The sequence below is a fragment of the Lytechinus pictus genome, chromosome 2, assembly GCF_037042905.1.
Source record: "Lytechinus pictus isolate F3 Inbred chromosome 2, Lp3.0, whole genome shotgun sequence".
NCBI lineage: Eukaryota > Metazoa > Echinodermata > Echinoidea > Temnopleuroida > Toxopneustidae > Lytechinus > Lytechinus pictus.
This window is the reverse complement of record NC_087246.1, coordinates 35,363,306-35,385,929: the sequence shown is the minus strand read 5'-3', so window position 1 is coordinate 35,385,929 and position 22,624 is coordinate 35,363,306. Positions and strand designations below refer to the sequence as shown.

At 37.7% G+C, this 22,624-nt stretch overlaps 1 protein-coding gene across 2 annotated transcripts; it reads left to right on the top strand.

Moving 5' to 3' along the window:
- Positions 1-7,900: 7,900 nt before the first annotated feature.
- On the top strand, positions 7,901-22,216 carry LOC129272812 (uncharacterized). Of its 2 annotated transcripts, none has more exons than XM_064115636.1 (5): positions 7,901-8,312; positions 16,891-17,078; positions 17,328-17,481; positions 17,916-17,968; positions 18,402-22,216. In XM_064115636.1, the coding sequence occupies exons 2-5, from the start codon at positions 17,027-17,029 to the stop codon at positions 19,292-19,294; spliced, it is 1,152 nt and encodes a 383-aa protein (XP_063971706.1). In that variant the 5' UTR covers positions 7,901-8,312; positions 16,891-17,026; the 3' UTR covers positions 19,295-22,216. The 2 variants fall into 2 exon arrangements, with proteins under 2 accessions (XP_063971706.1, XP_063971707.1); XM_064115637.1 differs by having other exon boundaries at positions 8,025-8,312; positions 16,891-16,956.
- Positions 22,217-22,624: the final 408 nt, after the last annotated feature.

Sequence of the window (22,624 nt, the reverse complement as noted above, 5' to 3'; positions counted from 1 at the left end):
AGATCAGCAACAAGCAGTAGCAGGCCTCGGGAATAAAGGGCTAGGTTTTATTCGCACCTCACAACATGTACCCCACTACCACCCCTACCAGAGAAATTCAACTGCCGCTCAACACAAGTCTGCTGCAGCGGGGTGGGCTCGTTCTAAAGGCAAAGCCAGGAGCACTGCTACCCAACCCTACGAACCGCACAGCGGGAACTCTGACAGTCATTTTTTTAGGCCATGCCCCCCGAGGTCGGGGGAGAGGAAAACCTCACCAAGCACAGGGCTGGCCCCATCAGACAAAGTCACATGCTCAACAAGCCGGACCGGGTCAGAGCAACATGCTGAGCCAAAGGAGGAAATAGCTCACAAAGCAGAAAACAAAGAGGTAAGTGCCTCTCAAAATTATGTACCCACTAATTGTGAGGAAAAGAAAGCAGTCGGAGGCCGACTGAAAGAGCATTACCAAGAATGGTGTAAATTAACATCTGACCCTTTTATTTTGAACGCAGTTCAGGGTTATGAGATAGAGTTTGCAGCAATCCCCTCACAGCAAGATCCACCTGTCAAATATAGACGTGGCTGTGAGGATTTTAATAAAATAAACAATGAAATTCAGGTCTTACGAGATAAAGGGGTCATTGAAGCCACCTTTCACGAAGAGGGAGAATTTATCTCCAACATCTTCTCCAGACCAAAAAAGAGTGGTGGCATTCGTATCATTCTAGATCTCTCAGACCTTAACAAATTTCTCAATTACCATCATTTAAAATGGATAACGTTCACACTGCTGCTCATCTCTTAACCCCTAACTGTATGCTCACCTCAGTCGACCTCCGGGATGCCAATTACTCAGTGCCAATCCACCCCAAGCACAGAAAATTCTTGAAATTCATTTGGAACAAATCAGTTTGGCAGTTCAAGGTTCTGCCCAATGGTCTCAGCACTGCACTAAGACTTTTCACAAAAATTTTGAAGCCTGTTTTCGCACATCTGAGAAAAGCAGGGCATGTTGTTGTAGGATACCTGGATGATACTTTAATCATGGGAAATAGTCTGGAAAAGTCAGAAAGGGTCACGAGTGCCACTACTGATCTGCTAACTAAATTTGGGTTTTTTGGTTCATCCAGACAAATCAGTCTTAACTCCCACAACTAAATTGCAATTCCTAGGGTTTGAACTTGACACCATAAAAATGGAAATTCGACTCCCCATCACGAAAGTCCAGGATATTTTTCAAACATGTCTTGATCTTCTCAATTCCAATGAACCTACAATTAGAAGAGTTGCCAGGGTAATAGGTAAACTCGTAGCCACATTTCCTGCTGCCCAGTTTGGACCCCTACACTATAGAGCTCTGGAAATGGATAAGGTTAGGGCACTGAGGTTCAACAAAGGTCACTTTGATAGAAAGATGGTCTTATCTCATGAGGCCAAAGGGGATCTCAAATGGTGGCTTTCCAATATTGAGTCGGTGTTTGCCCCCATTGGAAGGGAAAGTCCCTCCCTTGAACTGCGAACTGATGCAAGTGGATTGGGGTGGGGAGCAACTGACCTCACTCATTCTACCGGTGGTAGATGGAGTAATGATGAAATTCGAATGGCAAATTCTAGTGGTTAAACTACCTTGAGACGCTGGCAGCTGGGTTAGGCCTGAAAGCCCTCTGCTCTCATTTGCATGACACTCATATCTTACTTCGCCTAGATAACACCACAGCAGTTGCCTACCTCAATAATATGGGGGGAACCAATCAACCAAATCCAGGGACTGCAATAGAGCAGCTCAAGAAATAAGGAGCTGGTGCATTATGCACAATATTTGGGTTACTGCATCCCACCTACCTGGGAAACTAAATGTGGAAGCCGACACTCTTTCCCGAAAATTCAATGACAGAACAGAGTGGATGCTAGACACAAAAGTGTTCGCTATTATTGTCAATAGGTTTGGGTTACCAGATATTGACCTGTTTGCATCTAGACTTAACAAACAACTTGAGAGGTATATGTCATGGTCAGCAGACCCGGGGCTGAGGCCACAGATGCTTTCTCTGTGAACTGGGGCAGTTTCTTTTTCTATGCATTCCCCCCATTTTGCCTTGTTTCAAAATGTATACAGAAAATACGTAATGACAAAGCTATGGGACTTATTGTCGTCCCCAACTGGCCCTCTCAACCATGGTTCCCAGTCCTAATGAACATGACACTTGGGGAGCCTATGTTCATACCTAAATCATATTCACTCTTGGTTAACCCAGTTACACATGAGCCTCATCCATTTAATCATTGTCTTGATCATTTATGTTGCAGGCTTTGTCCGATGCATGGGAAAGAAAAGGACTAAGCGACAGAACAATGACTCTAATATCGGCCTCGTGGAGGCTTTCTACTAAGAAACAGTATGGAGTTTATATCCGTAAATGGAAAGCTTTCTGTGACAGGAAAAACACAAGTTGTGTTCAGACTGCAGTTAGATATGTTTTAGACTTCTTAAGCGAACTTTTCTTTGATGGATCATCGGGCTACAGTGTTATTAATCAAGCGAGGAGTGCTCTTTCATCCTTCTTAATCTTAAACGATGACAAATATAATATTGGAAATCACCCAATTATCAGCAGATTTATGAGAGGTGTTTTCAACAAAAGACCACCACAATCCAGATATAAGGAAGTCTGGGATGTGTCCCCAGTCTTAGACTACCTTCGAAACCTATCTCCAAGAAGTGTACTGAATTTGAGAGCATTGACTCTAAAGCTGTGCATGCTGATTGCCTTACTGTCGGCCCAACGTGTACAGTCCTTGCACCTTCTTAATTTGGACAACATGGTCATGAAAGGCAGTGTGATCCTTTTTCAGTTTAAGGAGCTACTTAAAAAAGACAGACCAGGGAAAGCAGACTATGTATTGAAACTTAAAGCTTATGCTCCTGACAGAAGGCTGTGCATTGTTCACTACCTAAAGGAGTACATTTTGAGAACTGAAAAAATTCGGGGGCAGGAACGTGCCCTTTTCATTAGTACCAGAAACCACACAAACGTGTCACTGCAGCAACCATTTCCAGGTGGATTAAGCAAACTATGGCTGCAGCTGGAATCAATACAGACGTGTATAAGGCCCACTCCACGAGGGCTGCAGCTTCATCGGCTGCTAACAGTGCAAATTTACCAGTCAAACTGATACTTGATCAAGCAGGGTGGTCAAATGAAAAGACTTTCCACAAGTACTATAACAAGCCAAAGGAAAGCTCTAAGACAAGTGTGCATCAAGCAGATTTTGCATCAGCAGTGATTGGACAATGTGCATGAAACGATGGTTTTCAGGTATTTTTTCTATGAAAAAATCTTGTTTGTTTTTTATACATTCTGGTCAGATCGTGACATCTGGCTTCGAACCTCTCATCGTGACGTAATTCTCAACGTCATTACGTCATAAAATAGTAAGATTAAACGAGAACTTACCTGTTTGAAGTTTAATTGTTATTTTATAAGTAATGTAAGGGGAGGTATTACGTCCCCTCCCTCCCACCCTGAGTGGTTGTCAAACAGGTTAAGTTTCAGTAATCTTCCTTTTCCGTTGCTACAGATGTCACGGTCTGAATTTTGCTTCTAAGATTGAAGTCAAGACCTCGTGCGCTCACTGGCGGGCTCTCTCATTGTGACGTAATATCTCCCCTTACATTACTTATAAAATAACAATTAAGCTTCAAACAGGTAAGTTCTCGTTTAATCTTACTATTTTTGTCAATCAGCAATTTCAAATCTAAATATTGAGAATGGGTTGGCTCGAATGAATATCTTTTGCCTGCCAGTTGTAATTAGGCCCGTGTAACCTTATAGTTATTGATCTTAATAGTCAAACAAACTTTTTGATCCACATGTATACACAAAAATAATTTCGCAATTAAATCTTTGTTGATGTTCCAGTAATGTTGGTCTGATGATGGGCAGTGTGGCGAAAGCTCGCAATAAAAGGATCTCTCTGTATATTCCAAGTATATATATATATATATATTGTGAAAGAAATGGATAAAGAGAACAATGGTAGGCGTAGCTTAAATCAAGGTTCTCCAGAGCTATCTGCCCTTTGGAAAAATTGGTGATGCCGAAAAATGTATCTGCCGGGAATCAACCCGGGCCCCCAGCTTTGAACGCCGGTGCCTTAACCACTAGACCACAGAGACGGGTTAGTGGCAAGGGCGACCCCGATCCGATTGACCGTCAGATAGACAGATTTTCACCACTATACCAATTATAATTTCCTTTGTCGGGTGTAGCTTGGTTTTGAACAATGAAAAGCCGCCATGCCTCAGCTGGATCAAAGCTATTGCTTCGATACAGTACACGTATAGGAGAAAGTATACAAATGTGTGAAATTATACATGTACAACAGCTTTGGCAACTCTTTTATTTAAATATTTTGTGAAAAAAATGGATGAAGAGAACAATTTCACACATTTATATATATATATATATATATATCTGTGTCTTGTACCAAATACGTAGACGAAAAAATGACAAGACGATTTGACGTTGCTGATAGACCACAATTTATTCCAAGCTTACGGCTTCAAGCCTTCTTCATGGATTCTATATAAACAAAAATCGAATGAAGCATATCAATTGTTCAAAAGGAGCAACAGATATGCCTATACATGGATGTACAGATATAATAACAACATATATAATTACAAATTTCATAGACATGAATATTTTATTTTATAAGATAACAATGTAACGTTAAATGACCTATAATCCACCTCGACCATATACTTTCCGATTCAATTAACTTAAGGCACACTCTATTGCACTTACACTATATCACACAAGAAACCGAACACACGACACATTAAGACATACATTCATGTATATATTATATACGACGTTGTTATTATATATGTTATTATATATGTACATACATGTATAGGCCTATCTGTTGCGGTTTACTGACGGATGGTCTAATATCACTTGGTCTAATCATCAGATGGTCTAACAACATTCGGGCTAAACCCACTTAGTCCAATATTATTTTGGTCTAATGACCACTTGGTCTAATAGCCAATTAGTCTAATGACCACTTGGTCTAATAGCCAATTGGTCTAATGACCACTTGGTCTAATGGTCTAATGACCACTTGTTCAAATAGCCACTTGGTCTAATGCCCAGTTTGGCTAATCGTTACTTGGTCTAATTGTCACTTGGTCTAATTGTATTTGGTCTAATATCAGTTCGTCTAATAGTCAGTTGGTCTAATACTAGTTGGTCTAATACCAGTTGGTCTAATCCTCACTTGGTCCATCATTCACTTGGTCTATATTGCAGTTGGTCTAATCCTCACTTGGTCCATTATTCAGTTGGTCTAATGTGCAGTTGGTCTAATTTCCATTTCGGCTAATTTCCATTTCGTCTAATTTCCAGATAGTCTAACATTCATTTCGTCTACATGCCACTTGGTCTAATTTGTAAAGTTTGCAAGGTTACTTGTTTTCAATTTTCTGGTGAAATTTTTCAAGTTACTTTCCGCGCGCCGGCTTTGAATCTTCACACGCGCGCCCCTCGATATTGGAGTACAGTTAGACTAGAGTGACTATATTTCCATCCCCAAATTTTGAAAAATATGGGGATTTTCAAAAGCCTGTGGAGATGAAAAAAAATTATTTGGGGATTAAACAAACTTTGGGGATTTTTTGTCTGTTTCAGGGGATTTTTGAAGGTTTTGGGGAAAAACAATAAATTTTGCTATTTTTCTGTAAAATAACGCCATATTATTGTATATGATCTACTGTAGATAGTTACCGGCTGGCTTAACCCAAACAGGGTTCCCAGCTTTTCAAGAAAACCAAAATCCCTGATTTTTCTCTGAAGATGTTTAAAAATTCCCTGATAATTATCTAAACGCATTCCCAGTCTCTCGTGTTTTCTAAGTTGCTGCAGTGAATTACATGTATTATTATTTTGTATATACATGTAGGCCTATTATTATTTTTAATTATATGTACCAGTAGGCCTATACTTGTACTGAAGTACAAGAGGCTACACTAAAAAACATCTTAACATGTCATTCAATGAATGTTGTTTTAATATACAACAAAATATAACAGAGTCTGACTGACTATCGTGCTTTCGACTTTGGGCAGATCAAAATTCCCTGATTTTACCCTCATTTGAGGCATTTTCCCCTGATTTAAATTGAGGCAATTCCCTGATTTTTCCATGACTGGAAAAACATTTTAAAAATCCCTTATTTCCTTGATTTCCTTGATGGGCTGGGAAACCTTTCAGTCCATTTTAAGGAGGAGGCGAAGAAGTAGAACAAAAAACAGAATGAGAAGAAGATGAATGACTACAGTGGTGATAACTGATAAAGGTCTGCAAACGTAGACTATACTATGTTATTAACACGTCTATATGGAGGCTACCAAGATGGTCGCAGTGATGTTGTCGCAGCTAACCCAATAAACCTGTATAGTGTTATCAAACTCTATCTAACTTGTCTGTTATTTGCCTCTAAACTAACTATTGGAATAACTAAACAAAATATTTGTAACAAAATTACATCATCTAATGGCTTTGTAACTTTTGGAATCCCCAAACTGCATAGCTATTGCTTATTTTCCGTCAAGTTCAAGTTTTGTCCGTAATGGCGGAAAGCAATGATCTAAAAGAGGCATAAACATGTTTACCAGATAATCAATTACATTATATTTTCGTTCCTTTCTTAATAATAATGTTATTCTGGTTAAACCCCGCCATTCGACCATTATAAGCTACACGGTCCCCAAATTATTGTTCTGTAAATGTGCATGCGGTGATGTAATGATTATGAGTATGTTATCATTTTCATCATCATCTATATAATCGATATGTAGGCCTAATTATACGAATTATATATGATTAGAATAATTCATTTGATGAGCTACTATCTCGTCATCGATAGTCCTTCACGGTGAGGTTTTGCACCCACCAGCCCTACCCCGGCTCTACCCCTCCGGATCCTGGCGACATGTATTAACTGATGCATGGTATTTATCCACTACCATATTTAATGCTAGATCAAATAAATAATAATGAATGATGTTATGTTAGAATAAATGGACATTAGACCAAGTGTGAATTACATGTAGACCAAATGAAAATTAGACCAAGTGACGATTAGCCCAACTGGGTATTAGACCAATTGGCTATTGGACCAAGTGGTCATTAGACCAATTGGATATTAGACCAAGTGGAAATTAGACTAAATGGAAATTAGCCGAAGTGGAAATTAGACCAAGTGTTGTTAGACCAACTGGAAATTAGACTAAATGGTTTTAGCCCAACTGCTGATTAGACTAATTGGATATTAGACCAAGTGGGAATTAGACGAATTGGATATTAGACCAAGTGAAAATTAGCCCAACTGGTTATTAGCCCAAATGGAAATTAGACAAATTGGATATTAGACCAAGTGGGAATTAGACGAATTGGATATTAGACGAACTGGTTGTAGACTAAATGAGTTTAGACTATGTGAAGTTGGACGAACTAATAAGTAGACCAAGTGGTATTAGACCATCCGATAATTCACCTCTGTGGTTCCTTTTGTACTATCGATATGTTTTATTCGACTTTTTGTATAGAAGAAGGCTTGAAGCCGAAAGCTTGGAATAAATTGTGGTCTTTCAGCAGCGTCAAATCGTCTTGTCATTTTTTTTCGTATATATATATATATATATATATATATATATATATATATATGCGGAAATTGTTTCCATCGTACTGGCCACTGCGAAATTCATTGATGTTTACATTGATTGTTAAACAGTGATTACGTAGTGTCATTATCATGGTTTTTCCAGTGGTGCTAAAAATATACTTTGAAAGAACAACAAAAAACAAGGACACTCACAAAAAAAAATATGTAAACAAATCCTCGGTTTACTGAAGTCTTTCAAAGTCTGTCAGCAGTCCGTGAATACCTGGTGCTGATGAATAATAGAGTGCAAACAGAAAGAATAATGAATTCGAATTGAAATAAGCATTGAGTCGGTTTACTGGAGCGAGACACTCAGATCGAAACAGGTCCCTGCGTTAATTGCATGTCGTCTCAGTGAAGGACTGTACTAAGGGATGCAGTTTCAATGACAGTTATATAAAACAGTTTATGACTCTCTACGACCCAAACATTCACACTTGAGTTTCCGTTTAAGAGATCGTGATCATGTCGGTAACTTCAAGGAATTGAAACTGGACAGGAAAACATCGAATGTATCCCACCAAAAAGAAAATAGAAGTACAGTTCTCTGGAATCTGCTCAGAGAGGGACACCGTTGTTACACATGTATGAGTCAAGAATGAGTAAGTTATCTATATAGTCATTGTTGTGAAGTGTGTGTGTGAGTAAATATATTGTGTTACGTTGTCCTTCAGATTATTTGTCCCATTTACTATTTACCTTGGGTTAATATAAATAGGTATAAATACTTTTGTCGCTACGCTCAGGAGATCTCCGAAATCAAAATGTTCATCACAGACCAGTGCAATACTTTATGTATAAACTGAGATGAGAAACGAGATCCAATTTGCAAAATTTCAGTTGCGCAGGTGATGATTTAAATTTAGTGTTTAGGGCCTATTGCAGATGGTGACCAACATAGAATATCTGAAATGACTTTCAACACAGCAGCAACAGCTAGATACATCCCTGTTTTTATTTGTACCATGTAAATTATAGTCCGGGGGAGTCAAATATATTGCTGTGCACACGCGTGACCAAAAAAAAAAAACGTGTTTAAAGGAGTGATTTTTCAGATTTGGACGCGGGCCGCGCGTGCACTCATTAAGGGTATCAAAAACACCGATTTTTTAAAAAAGGGGTAGTTTTGAAAGACTGGTCAATGGTCAATCGCAGGGTCAATCGCAGGGTCAAACGTATTTAGGGTATGTTTTTTTTTCCAAACCTTTTTTTTAGACTAGCCAAACGTGTTTAGGGTATTTTTTCCCAAGCTTTTTCCCCGGGGTCATATTCTGGCGACAACTTGTTTAGGGGCCAAAATGTGTAAATAAAGTCCGCGAAAAACTTGTTTTGGGGGGTTATTTTGCACACAGAGAAAAACTCGTTTAGGGGGTGTTCAGAAATAATGTGGCCACGCTTGTGTACAGCAATAAATTTTACTGCCCCCTCCCCCCCCCCCCAGATTATAGTGACACATAAACTTTGCTCTTTAGCACATTCAGGAATCTTCAATATTGAAGTGAAAAGACTATTCAGAAAAATAAATCAAATTTTAAGAGGTAAGTCATGACTGTTTTAATAAGAAAATAGAGAACAATTGTTACCACACACTATTATGTTATCCTTGTATTCTACATTAATCCTCCCTTACTTAAATTATGGACTTATTGCTTGGGGTAATGCAACAATTTGGCTGATCGATAAACTATTTATATTGCAAAAAAGAGCTATTCGTGTAATAAATAATGCAGATTTCCGGGCACATTCAAATAATCTATTCTTGAAAAATAAAATTCTGAAAATTAAAGAACTGTACACTTTTCAACTTGGACAGTTTATGTTCAAGCTTAATACTAAACAACTACCTTTGCCTCTAATTGATATGTTTTTTAAAAATAGTTCGATTCATAGTCACTTCACTCGCCAAGCAAACTCTTTTCATTTACCACTGAACAGAACATCATTTGCTCAAAAAAGGTTTATTTTTATGGGTCCTAAGCTATGGAATTATTTTACAATTGATATAAAACAAAGCAATTCTATACAAATGTTCAAAAAACGACTTAAATCATTTCTCCCGAATTAATACTAAATATTTAATTCATCAATTACAAATTAAGCCTTCATAGCTAAGTAGGAAACCTTTAATAATTTGTATACACTATGAATGATTCATATATTTTTTTAATATGATGCATATGATTTGTATTATAATGTATATATTACATAATGTAAATATTGTTATTTGTTTGTTTGTTTGTTTTTTACAAAAGAGCAATTCAGTTGCTATAAACACGTAATTACAACATTAGGGGGGCCTGCATTATACAAGCTCTGCTTATCAGTTAGCCCTCCCTCCCTTTCAATTATTTATATTTCGATTTGATAATTGTCTATTGTAATTTTAGAATGTTATCAATTTTTAAATGTACTTCAAATGTGATTATATGTTACTATGTCAATTGTATCAAAAATTGTAAATATGAAATTGAAAGTGGAAAATAAAATGATTGAATTGATTGATTGATTGTTTGACAAAAATTCATTAAAAATGAAAAGGTAGAATTTTTGAAAATTTGAATTTGTGACGTTATTGCCAGCAGCAGTTTCAAATGTTACCTTTTAATTCAATAAATTCTCATTTTTAATGATGGTCCATGGTAATTGAAAATATTTACCCATAAAAGCGGGTATATGTGTATGAGGGATATATAATTTCAAAGAAAACCACCTAAAGTGAAATTGAAACTCAGATTTACTCAGGTATAGTGCGATCTCTGCTAGCTAGCTAGAAGGTCAACACTGGATATATAGTTTCAAAATGCTACATTCCGATGACTACAGCATTACAATAGATTTCGATTCATACTTGCCATGACTAGCATCGCAATTATATGTCACATCTGAGTTTCATCCCCGGGGGGGGCACTCGACCAAAAAAGTGGTGGGGGTGTGCCGCGGGCGAGACAAAAAACGGGGGCCTTGGAGCGGGCTTATTGTAAAAAGGAGGGTCCTCGGAACGGGCTTCGGAACTACAAATGTTTGTGAAAACGGGGGTCCTTAATTGGAACGGGTCGCCTGTGTGCGAATGCGTATGCATCCCTATGGAACGTGCATGCAGCTGGGCTACGGCACGACTGCCGGGGGCGCTAGCGCAGAGGCGATGGTTAGACAGCGAGCTGCGGCCGCTTTTCACCAAAATTGCGACCGGAACGGCGTAACGGAAAATATGCGAAGCCCTGGAGCGGTTTTTTCTTCTTCTTTTTTTCTAGAGAAGAAGAAAATGCTATGCTTTGGAGCGGCTTTCTTTGTTCTTTTTCTCGATAAGACAAAAATGCTATGCCTCGGAACGGAAATTTGAGTGTAAAAATGGGGGTCCCCTCCGCGGCACATACCCACTATGCATTATATACTGAGTGCCCCCCCCCCCGGGGTTTCATCCGTTCATCCATGGACCTACTTAAGGCGGGGCCATGGTATTTTGATAGGAGGACAAGAGAACTTAAAAAGGCGACTTTACTCTGGTATAGTGCGATTTCATTAACAAAATATGGGTTTTGTATAGATCGACAACCAAATCCTCCTTTTCGGTAACACACACATATATATTTGTGTTTATTAAGAAATCAATATTTTAAATTACAATAATTACACACTTGGCAATTGAGATGATCATAATAAATTAAGGAAAGAATGAAAACACAAATTGCAAATTATTTTGTTTCAAGTGTTTTCAAATTTGGATCTTTAAATTTAGTTTTTATGAGACTAAACAAAAGATTGAAATGTATGTTATGTACACAGCTTTCATACAAGCTTCACCAACAGGATGACAAATATTAGGTATCGCTTCTTTCGTTTCGTTCTTCCTGCTTATACCTTGGTCACATTTGCTCTACGGCGGCCGTACGGCGAGTCGAAAACAGCCGTTTTAAATTTTTTTGTACCAACTACATATAGGTGGTTTGAATTAAAATCAATAAAACGGCTGTTTTCGACTGGCCGTGCTCTGATCATATTCGTAATTAGCCGATATTTCCTCTGGAGTTTTGTCGCATGCAGTAGTGTAGGTAGGGGTGGCGATTCACGGGCAGGAATGAGTCCGCCCTTTAATAGGGTGTCTCATGTATAGAGAAAAAAAAAAACGCGGCAGGAAACGGGAATAGAAGAAGTAAGAAAAAAGAGAGAATTAGACGAAAGACTTTTTTAAGTAAGAGGTCCGTACCATATGTAAATCTATAATACTCCTAGCAAATGAGAGAGCGAAAAATGACATTATCTTTGGGTAATAATGCCCCGGCTCCCCCCCCCCCCATATTAAAAAACACTGGCCCCGCTCCTGGAGCCTTCTACGTATAAGACGAAGAAAACGAAGGGCGAGAGGCGAGCATTATGCTGACCGGGGAGCAGAGGGTGAATCTGCCCATTAAAAATGTCCCCCCCCCCGGAAGTTAAAACTAATGAAAGTTGAAATAATAATAAAAACACTAAACATTAGAATATTGTATCCAGTGATTTCCTTCTCATTTTGTTTTTAACTGCTACTTCCTTATTCGATCAAACCGGTAGGTTAACCAAAATACAAAACCTACACCACACAATTAAATTAGATGTTTAATCATCCATGTGATATAATTGCTCTCATTATAAATACATGATATTACTTCGTTTCTTTACGAATCAATATTCATTCGTAATTATTGGTATAATGAGCTAAGTATTTGCACTGCAACATATCGCATTTACAGTGCAGTACGATTTCATGAATTATGTGTCTAACAATGCTATAACGACACCATACTCATTATTCCCAATCTTACATTGCAGTTTGCTTATCTTACAACAAAAACAATGTGCTATCAACTTCTGGTTTCAAAAATTGTAGGATGTCATCTTTTTTTTATAAATACATTTCTTGATGTCATTATTGTTATTCAATTTTCAACATGGGCATGCTGATCAATAGCGATGCAAAAGAGCTAAATATGATCATCTACAACACAAACAAACAAATAAAAAAAAATTGATATTGTATGGTGAAAGCCTTAAGTAGATATCATCAGTGGATACAGACGATTACGGGAAATCTAGGCAATTCAAGTTTATTAGATTGTAAGAGCTTGGGATAATATAGTTATTTTCAATCAAAATTAATGACTGCACATATCAGAGAGAAATTGCTGGGGGAAATGATGATGATGAATGATGATGATGATGATGAAGAAGATGATGACGATGGTGGTGATGGTGGTGGTGATGATGATGATGATGAAGATAATGATGATGATGATGAAGATGATGATGATGAAGATGATGATGATGATGATGGTGATGATGATGATAATGATGATGATGATGAAGATGATGACGATGATGATGATGGAGATGGTAATGATTAAGAAGAAGAGGAGTAGAGACAGCTAGGAAGACTAAAAACATATAAATTTGATTATTTGATCTCAATTCTGTCATAAAACATCAACAATTAGTTATAGAAGTATTGTGAATAAGTGACTCGCTCAGTTCAGTACATGCAGGTATGGTGTTTGTGAATTGCGTTTCACTCATTGTTTACGTACATGTGGTATGAGTGCAAAGTGCAAATTTGTATTATAATGTGGTTTTGAATTCCAACGTTGCAGTCGTTTTACTAAATCGTTCAAAAGGACAAGTTCACCGATTTGACATCGTTCAATACAAGATGCTGATGACTCTGTACCAGTTTCGAGGTTCCCAGGTTTCAAAGAATGTAGCCAAACTACATGTTAGTCACAATATTTTATACATGTGTCTTTAGGTCGTTACATCCTTCCTGTTTCTCTCCTTTCTCCTTACCTCGCAATTGGGAGAATATATTGAATACCACTTCCTTGATCATGTTAATAACAAATTTCCCGGTTGAAAATTCAATTAAACCTTTTTTTAACACCCCCCCCCCCCCCTCGGTTTCAATTTTCCTTTTACAATAATATTCTATATTTTCTTACAGATTACATATTCTTACATATCATGGTATGGTAAATACCCATATTATTTCATTTCATACTATCAGTTTCAGGAAGAGAAATAATTAGTTGAAATATGGATATAGACTGTTGTTATTTTTGCAATTCCTGTATTATTCAAAGTAGGATCATTCGGTAGGAGTTATCAGCGATAAGGAAGGAAGGGGAAATTTTACCGTCAAATCACGATGATGAAAAACCCCAAAGGATTCACAAAAGAATTTAAAAAATAAAGGAGAAAGAATAGAAAATAAAGATGTATTGTATTAAATGAAAGGAGTAGGAGTGAACGCAAATCATGATTTTATTGAAACTGTTCAGCGTGCAAAGGGCCCGGGGGGGGGGGGGTGGGTAATTAGTTCGGACTGGGATGTGCCACTGAAATAGCGGGGTGCTGAATGTAAATTTGAAAAGCAAAAAAAAAATCACTACAAAACGAAAGCCATTTTTGTTCAGAGAAAATTGACAAGCAAAAAAAAAAAGAAAAAAAAAGGGCTTCACTACAAAATAAAGGTCTTTTTGGATACATTTTTAAAATTTTCCACATGTACGAGAATTTCAGGGAGTGCTGCTTATGGAGACCCCCGCTTCCCAGGGCCATGTTGGCAGTAATCCAACACTAGACAGAGGAAATCATCAAATAATATTCCACATATTTTACCGTTATATTGCACATTTGATGCGGTTTGTGGTGAATTGACATGATTAAAGAGATGAACTAGATTTCCTGACAGCATTGTAGATCATTGGGTGATTTCTAAACACTATTATAGTAATGGTTAGCCACACTTTGGTTTAGTATTCGGTTAGAACACGAGAAAAAAAAAGAATTCACTCCGTCATATTTTCACAAAATCAAAGTCCCACAAAACCGAAAAGTTAATTTTAGCTCTCCTCAGATTTGAAAACGTAACTTGATAGACATATACCTACGCGGCATATGTTTAATCTACAGAAATATTAATACAAAAGACCGATCTATATATGCTAACGATTCCTTGGCTTGCTAAAACGGGTTTATTTAAACACAAAACATGCGCTGAAATTTGATTAGAAATATTAGAATATAAAACAAACAAAGTATAAGGAAGAAAGCAGAGGCGTCGATCCTGGGGGGCAGGGGGGGCGATCGCCCCACCAATGAAAATATTGGGGGGGCAAACATATCATTTTGCCCCCCAATAATTCCGGATATACCAAAAAAAAACTAGATTGTAATGTTCAGCAAGCGAGATTGAGATACACAACTCGTTCTTTATTTAAAATCGTGCTCAAAATGTCTGCTTTTCAGATTGGAATATAATTTTTTTTAGCTCGCGCTTCGTGCTCGCATCATTTCTGTAGTAAAAACCCTTACTTTTCATGATTGAATAGGTGAATGTAAATGTCCCATTTTCAGTTTTAAGCTTCAAAAGAACTCCTGCTTCGATTTGCAATCATCTTTTCTTGGATATATATCTTGTTCTTTATCAAAAACTTCCATTAAACTGTCATTTTTTTCAGATCGAAATATCAAAATTATCAGCTCGCGCTTTGCGCTCGCATCTATTCTTCTTTTAGATACCAATCTTAATCATTAGTACCAAAAATGCTTAGAATATCAAGCTTTCAGGTCAGAATATAAAGAAATTTTAGCTCACTTTCGGCACTCGTACTATCTGTGTAGTGAGATATGTATCCTCATGAGTTACAAACAGCCCTAAACAGGTACGCTTTTCCTGTCAGTATGCTAAAAAAAAAATCAGCTCGCGCTCGCATTAATTTGTTGGTGAGATACGTGTCTGTGTCTCATGAGTCATATATATGTGTGTGTGTGGGTGTGTGTGAGAGGGTGTGTGGAAAAGGTTTTGTTTGTTTTATTTTGTTGATGTTGTGTTTTGTTTTGTTTTCGTGTGTGCTTTATACATAAAATCTTTATTCAGATTATTGTATACTTTCTAAGAATAAACATAGAGACTTTTTTTTTCTGTATTGTCTTACAAAAGTTGGAGGAATGGATATACATGTATAAGTACTTTTCTTTATTATGGGATAACCTCTTCACTTAAAAAAGTCTGTACTTGTGATTTTTCATCATACAATACGGTATTATTATACAGTAAATACATGTGAAATTACGAGGTTTTTGTTATTGGTATTATGGGTTATGATAATATTTGTTCGAAAAATTTATATCAAGATGTATATTATTTCATTTGTTATATTGCTGTATAAGTGTACTTCGCTTTAATTTGCATACATGTATTTGATTTATTACCCTTGTATGTATGAAAAATGTAATAGTATCTGAATAAAGGCTAAAAAAGCAAGAAAAAAAAAGTGTGTGTGTGTGTGTGGGGGGGGGGGTGTGGATGGGTGTCTTATACGATCGAGCGCCTTTGGAACGTTAATGATTTTGCCCCCCCCCCCCCAATCTGAAAAATGGATCGACGCCCCTGGAAGAAAGTATATAGAACCCAAGAAAAAGAATGCTTGTTAAATTGGATGGCTAATATTGACAATATCACTGAAAATTGTGAAGAAAATGCAGTGGGATAAAATTATTAAACTTTTTATGTACAATCTTTATCTTCAATGTTAATTGTAAGTTGGCATCATTTTGTTCACTCTAAAAACTGAAATTTAAATCAGCAATCGAAAGTTGGAGAGATGACATAATTTTCCGAAAGTTATATATCCAATCTTTTATAAAGCTGAATCCAAAAATTTAAATGTTGGGTCGAACCATTAAAAGTGGTAAATGCAACATTTAGAAAAGGTTGTTACTCCTCTAAACCTTTCATTTTTTTATTTAACATTTTAGTTTTTAGAGAGTCCGTTTTCAAAACTCCGTTGCCTTCTGTACCATCGATCTGAGATACACAAATGGTGTCCACCTAAAAATGACAGCCCCCCCCCCCCGGGAGGATTTGTCAAACATTGTAACACAGCGAATTAATTAGTATCAGGTAAATAATTGTCAAACACAAACTCTACATTGGCCTTGTGGTTTATAAAGTCAAAATACAAAAATGACAAAAGATCTATCATACTAGAGTGATATTGGGCGATGTTTGATTATTTTTCGTGTCATCTCTTGTTTTCATGTAGAATTTTCGGACTTAAGTTGCCAGATGGATGTATCATTGTATTGTGTCTGCATGTGAGCACATTTAATATTAAAATCTGCCATTTCGTTTCTTGTTTCATTTTGCAGATTTATCTTCCAGTGTTTCTCGATGACTTTTGCACATTAGCTGATGGATAGCCTCATAATCGATAGGTAACACTGAAAGCAATATTCTACGCACTGTCTCTACATTTTATAATGTGTATCCACTTATTACCGGCTCATGACGAATGACGTAACAATTGAGTACCGGCTACTATCCTCAACAGCAGTAGGTAGGTAGATGAAAATACATTTTTTTTTTTCTCGGGAATGAATAATAATACGATTTCTGAACGCAATGTGTCATGAATTGTCCCATAGTTATGTATGAAAATATCGACCATAGATGAAAGAAAATGGTCCTAATCATATTTTAATGTGTTTTTGAAATCCAAGTGGGAAAGAGGTTACTGATATTTGACTGTCCGTTCCCCCAACACCCGTCATACTCATATTATGACTATTTGTTTGATCATTTTCAGGACCTCCTAACATCACATCAAGCGATCGGGGAATGGCCAGTAGAGCAGTGATTGCAAGTGTCAGCGTGGTGTCGGTGATACTGGCTACCATAGCAATCACCATTCTTATATTCTGCCTGTACAGAAGGAGAAAACAGGCCAGAAACAAGCCCAAGTAAGTGGACAGTTCTTAGTTCTTAGATGACGTAAACAATAAGAAAAAGGAAAAAAGTAAGGAAGTGAGGGAGGACCGAAATAAGGACGAGCGCGAAAGGACTGAAAGAAAGAGACGATTGAAAAGAAGAACACAAAAGGCGAAAAGGGTGGAAAAGGCCGATCGAGGCGTGACAGCTTTTTCCCGGGGCTTAAGTTCCACCCTTATCATGCTTATTGAAAACGCCGTCACTCTTCACCTCTTCTAAAGGGTAATTTACTCTTTTCCATCCTCTCATTTTTAGAGTGTAGGGCCTTCTTCTGTGGGTTTACACCATATTTCCTTTCAATCTGAAATGTTAGAACGACAAAGATTTTATTAGAGACAAAGTAAATCAACTTGAAATATACTCTGCTTGGAACCTTATAAATGTAATGTTTACCTTTTTATGATAGGACTGACGGACGGAGATCTGGAAAGACTCATGGATCCAGTACAATGCGTTCAGGTAAAACCCTTTACCCTTGGTCATTTAAAACACATTTTTGCAGATCCCAAATCGACATACAGAAGAGGCAGTTGTTAAGCGTTATTCTTTTAGCTACGCTTTCGTTCTATTTGGAATTTTAATTCTGATGATGTTTGTAGTTCTTACCTTGTTTTTTTTAATTGTTTGAGGATCATGACGACATTATGGCCTCTTGAATGTTCTTTTATAAAAATAAAATGAGATATCTCGTAAAACCTCGTTCTTTCATTTTCAGAGAAATGAAGTTAGAAACAAAAAATACCTTTCTTAATAAAAACAGAATTACAAAAAAATACATTTCTTGCTTTTAGGGATAAAAGTAAAAAAGTGAATATGCAGCAAAGATTTCCTTCATGATCTGAAAGGATGGGAGCATATGTTTTCAAAGTTATATTTCTATTCTTGTTTACAGACAAAAGTGACCACCCCTACGAAAACCCTTCGTTGCCACGGAGACTCAATGCTAACCTTAAATCTTCAACACCTGCTAATGGTCAAAATAGCGATCCATATGTAACCCTCAAAGGCCAATCTTTACCCCACCAATACCAGTGGCTTGGTAACAAGGCACAACCCCCAGACGAGTCTGAGTACGACGAACTTGTGGCGTCAACGGAAGGAAGCACCGGTGGTTACTACTTCAAACTGGAACCAGGTTCACGGGGGAATACCGGTCTTCGACCTGGACTGGATCCTACATCGACGACAACCGATCCTGATCAAGCGTATGATCTGGTCGAAGTTGGTAACATGGTGGGAAAGAATGTGAATTCAAACATAAATCCTGAGACTTCTAGTAAAGACACGGGGGATGACGAGGATCCGTATTACTTTAAGTTTGGAGGATCGAAACGAGGAAGCTCCACAGCTCCTGCATCTTTACGTCTTACCCAACAACCAGATGGTAAACCTCCTAATAAAGAGACAGGCATCAAGGTAAACCGGAAACCAACAATCGCTGCTAAACCAAATCTTGCCACGCATACGAAGGGTTCCGTCGAGGAGAGTGCCGACTACGACAAACTCGATCGGTCTGCCATCCGCAAGCATGACTCGGAAGATGTTAATGCAAATGAATACAATAAACTTTTACCGCGGTTGGCCGTCTCAAACAACACCAGCTCGGGTGATATGCCAAGTGATGGATATCTGAAGGTGACATTAGGGAATGGAAGACATTGTGGAGATGATGATACCGATGGTGATCAAAGTCTTATGGAGGCTATAATTAATGACTATAATAAACTTGACAGGGGAGTAGAGAAAGAAATTGACAGTTTGGCGGTTGCGGTTGCAGATAAGTGATCGTCTCTTCCTCAAGGCAAACTGAAATAAACACTTGACTCGTACTATCATTTCATTCAACATGCTATTATCAGTACTACATTATATGATCAAGGGTGTGGTGAAATATCAGTAACTTAATGCAAGTCATATCTTCATGTGTTATTGACAGTAATTTATTGAGAAAATGTGTGTAATTGGCAATGGCGAAGAGTACTACTTGATATAGCTGTATTAACGTCTAATTTAACCTCTTGCAAGCAGTGATCTTGCACTGAAATCTTGGAAAACTAGATGAAAAAAACAACAAATTATTAATGTGACCAAGGCCTCATTCACAAACCACCTAAAGGTATATTGTGCCCAATGTCATTTACTGACTATAGTAAGTTTTGAGTAACATACACATGTGTAATGATTTTTCGATCACATTATTGAAACGGTCAAGTGAATTTGGTTCACAAAGAAATTGGGACACTTTACGTCCTCTCTAGAACTCATCGATTTGGCTGACTGACTTTTAGGAACAATGGGCTGTTGACCAGTGTCGGGACTTCGGCAAAACTTAGCAGTTGGCCAATTGCCACCCAGGTCCATCCAAAGTTCAGGCTACCTATAGATGTCTATGTCATAGAATGTCTTACATATATGTCTAGACATTGTGACATAAAATTAAAGTAAATTAGTAAGTCCAATGGATTAGTTTGAACTTTTAAGTATACCTGGCTCTTTTGAAGACAGGTCAATGAGCTACGGAGAAACATCATTGATCTAGAGATGTATCTCGTCAGTTTGATCACAAACATAACTATTATTGTGTTCGAAACTGACTCGTATATACCATATTGCTTGATATAAGTAATATGTGCACATACAATTGATTTATTTTACTCGAATTAGAAAAAAAGTATTATTCTATGGAAATGCGGGAGGGGATAATATCCCAGTGTCATGATTTATATTTCGTTCGATATGGTTGGGATGTGCGTAGTCAGCATATGTTGTAATAACTGTAATCATGATTACTATACTTATTTATCCATATATGTTTATTGCCGACAATTCAAGGGTCAGGAGCCCGTTTTATAACACTAGTATTATAACAAATTTACAATATCAGTTTAAAGCTACTGAAACCAGTAAATTTGATTGGATAATAACCAACTTGTTAATATAGAAATTGTACTTTGTTGTTCTAACAAATTTTTATGAAATTGGTCCTTGATCTACCAATAGCGTTTGTGAAAATAAAAGAGAGAAATATACATTTTCAATGCCAAAGTGTTGTATTGCTACACCTTTGTCTCGCCGATTTCTATTAAATATTGGCTCAGTGAAATAGTCCCCCCCCCCCTCTCTCTCTCTCACACATCCCCCATCCCGTATGAAACACATGCATCGTCGTCTGTACTGTTCGAGGGTATATAATTCACTGAAGTGGGCGCGTCGGAAACAAACATCCAAAGGTGGACCCACCTATTGGGGCCGGGTGCTTTGCCACAATATTTTGTGGCAAATTGGGCGCCAAATACGCAGAATTCCCTGGCTGGGGTACGTTGGGGAAGGGGGCTGGAGATATGTATTTTTCCCAAATGATACCTTGACAGTGAGGAAGGGAAATGACTGCTAAGCCTTTTCGAGAGTACTCTTTGTTTCGGTACACAACCCTGGTGAATTCAAAGATTTTCTGCATTTTTTTGGGGGGATGGAGGTGGGGGGGGGGGTAACTACCTCCACTATCAATAAACGCTCGTATGCGTGATCCCGCATTTGAGAGCCTACAGGCACAAGTTAATCCCATGCACACTAATACACATTTTGTGGAATCATGATGACCCTGCCCCTCCTTCGTTTCTGGGGCGCAAATGATCATGCCAGTGGCTCTGTTGCCGACTTACAAGCTTGAATATGGTTCTATTCGTTTTTTTTTTTTTTTTTTTTTGGGGGGGGGGGTAATTTCCGTACAATCTTGGTACCTACACTGTAAACTGGTGTTGACTCAATGATGCATGCACGAAGATGCCGATTCGCGAGGCAAGTGTGCAGCGAAAAAATAGAGACGTCAGGCCCTATACAATACTAGTATATCATAATTTTTCCAAAATCGTCTACTTTCTTTTAATCGGGGGGGGGGGGGGGGCTGTATAGCCTATTACGTCCCTTCCACTTCGTCCCTTTCCCTTCCCGAATCCTACGGCCCTCCTGGTGAGCATGTCATGAAATGACGGACTTTTTATCCGAGGCCTGTTTTATCGGACAGTTAATAGTAACGGTGATTTGACCAATCAGAATGAAGGAAAGGTTTCACATCTGACAACTTGTCAGACAAAAATGTTGATGAAAGCCTCCCCTGGAATGGATATCCTATCCTATTTAGAGCACGAGAGTCTTCTTCTGCAATAATATTCAAAGGGCTCTATCTGCAGCATAGTCTCTCGAAGGTGAAATTTAAGGATGCATGCACGTTATGAGGAGGAGTCTATTTTCAAAGTGGTTTTGCAGGAGAGTTGGGAAGCTGTCAAGCGAACTTGCATTTAGGCCTACTATTTGATGAGGGAGTTTATTCCACTCAGGAACAGATAGTTGGGCAAAGTCAAATTTGTCAATAAAATCTCTTGAAAGCAATGAGATTGATCAAATTATTATACGGCTTGCTCGCTTCGCTCGCAACTTTTAATAAATCTTACCCAATAAGCCACATATGGCCCCCTCTAATATTTTTGACCATACATGTGCATCTTTCATGGCATAGCCTATAGTCCTCCAATGTACCATGTGAGTAAAAAAAACTGAACTGGACACCTCACAAACCCTCGATTTAAGGAAAAAATATTGCATGAACAAATAGTTATATATTAAGTTTACTTGTACCAAACGCTCTTGAGGTGTGAGTATTTTTCAGACGCTTCTGACGAAGTCTTAATAAAGACGAAAGCTAAAGCTAAGGATGGTGTCCTGCGTCATCTTTTGAGTTGGCCTCATTTTATATATATATATACCATATTTATCAGGTATGTGTTAACGCTTGGATATTACAGTCATGGGTTTTTTTTTTACTGTGATGTAAAATTTGATTTACGTCAAAGTAATTCACAGCTGCAATGAATGAATCCAGATGTCAATGTTGTAATCCTGCATGAGTTATAAACATAATTTGCAAACCCCTTTTCAATGAAATTAACTTGAGAATCGACTCGGATACCAAAGTGTTTATTAAACAATTATAATGTTAATTACTGAAAAGGTGTTTCAATGCAAACCTTGTAGGATTGAAACACCATTGACATCTGGGTTCATTAATTGGAGACCATTTGGAGCCATGTCTTACTTGGGAGCAAGTAAAAATGTACA

Bases quoted from the DNA above. Each gene is read 5' to 3' on its own strand.
- LOC129272812 (XM_064115636.1), top strand. From the start codon at position 17,027: ATGACGAATGACGTAACAATTGAGTACCGGCTACTATCCTCAACAGCA. The intron at 17,079-17,327 runs GTAGGTAGATGA...GATCATTTTCAG, and splicing joins ACTATCCTCAACAGCAGTAG to GACCTCCTAACATCACATCA. The intron at 17,969-18,401 runs GTAAAACCCTTT...TCTTGTTTACAG, and splicing joins ATCCAGTACAATGCGTTCAG to ACAAAAGTGACCACCCCTAC.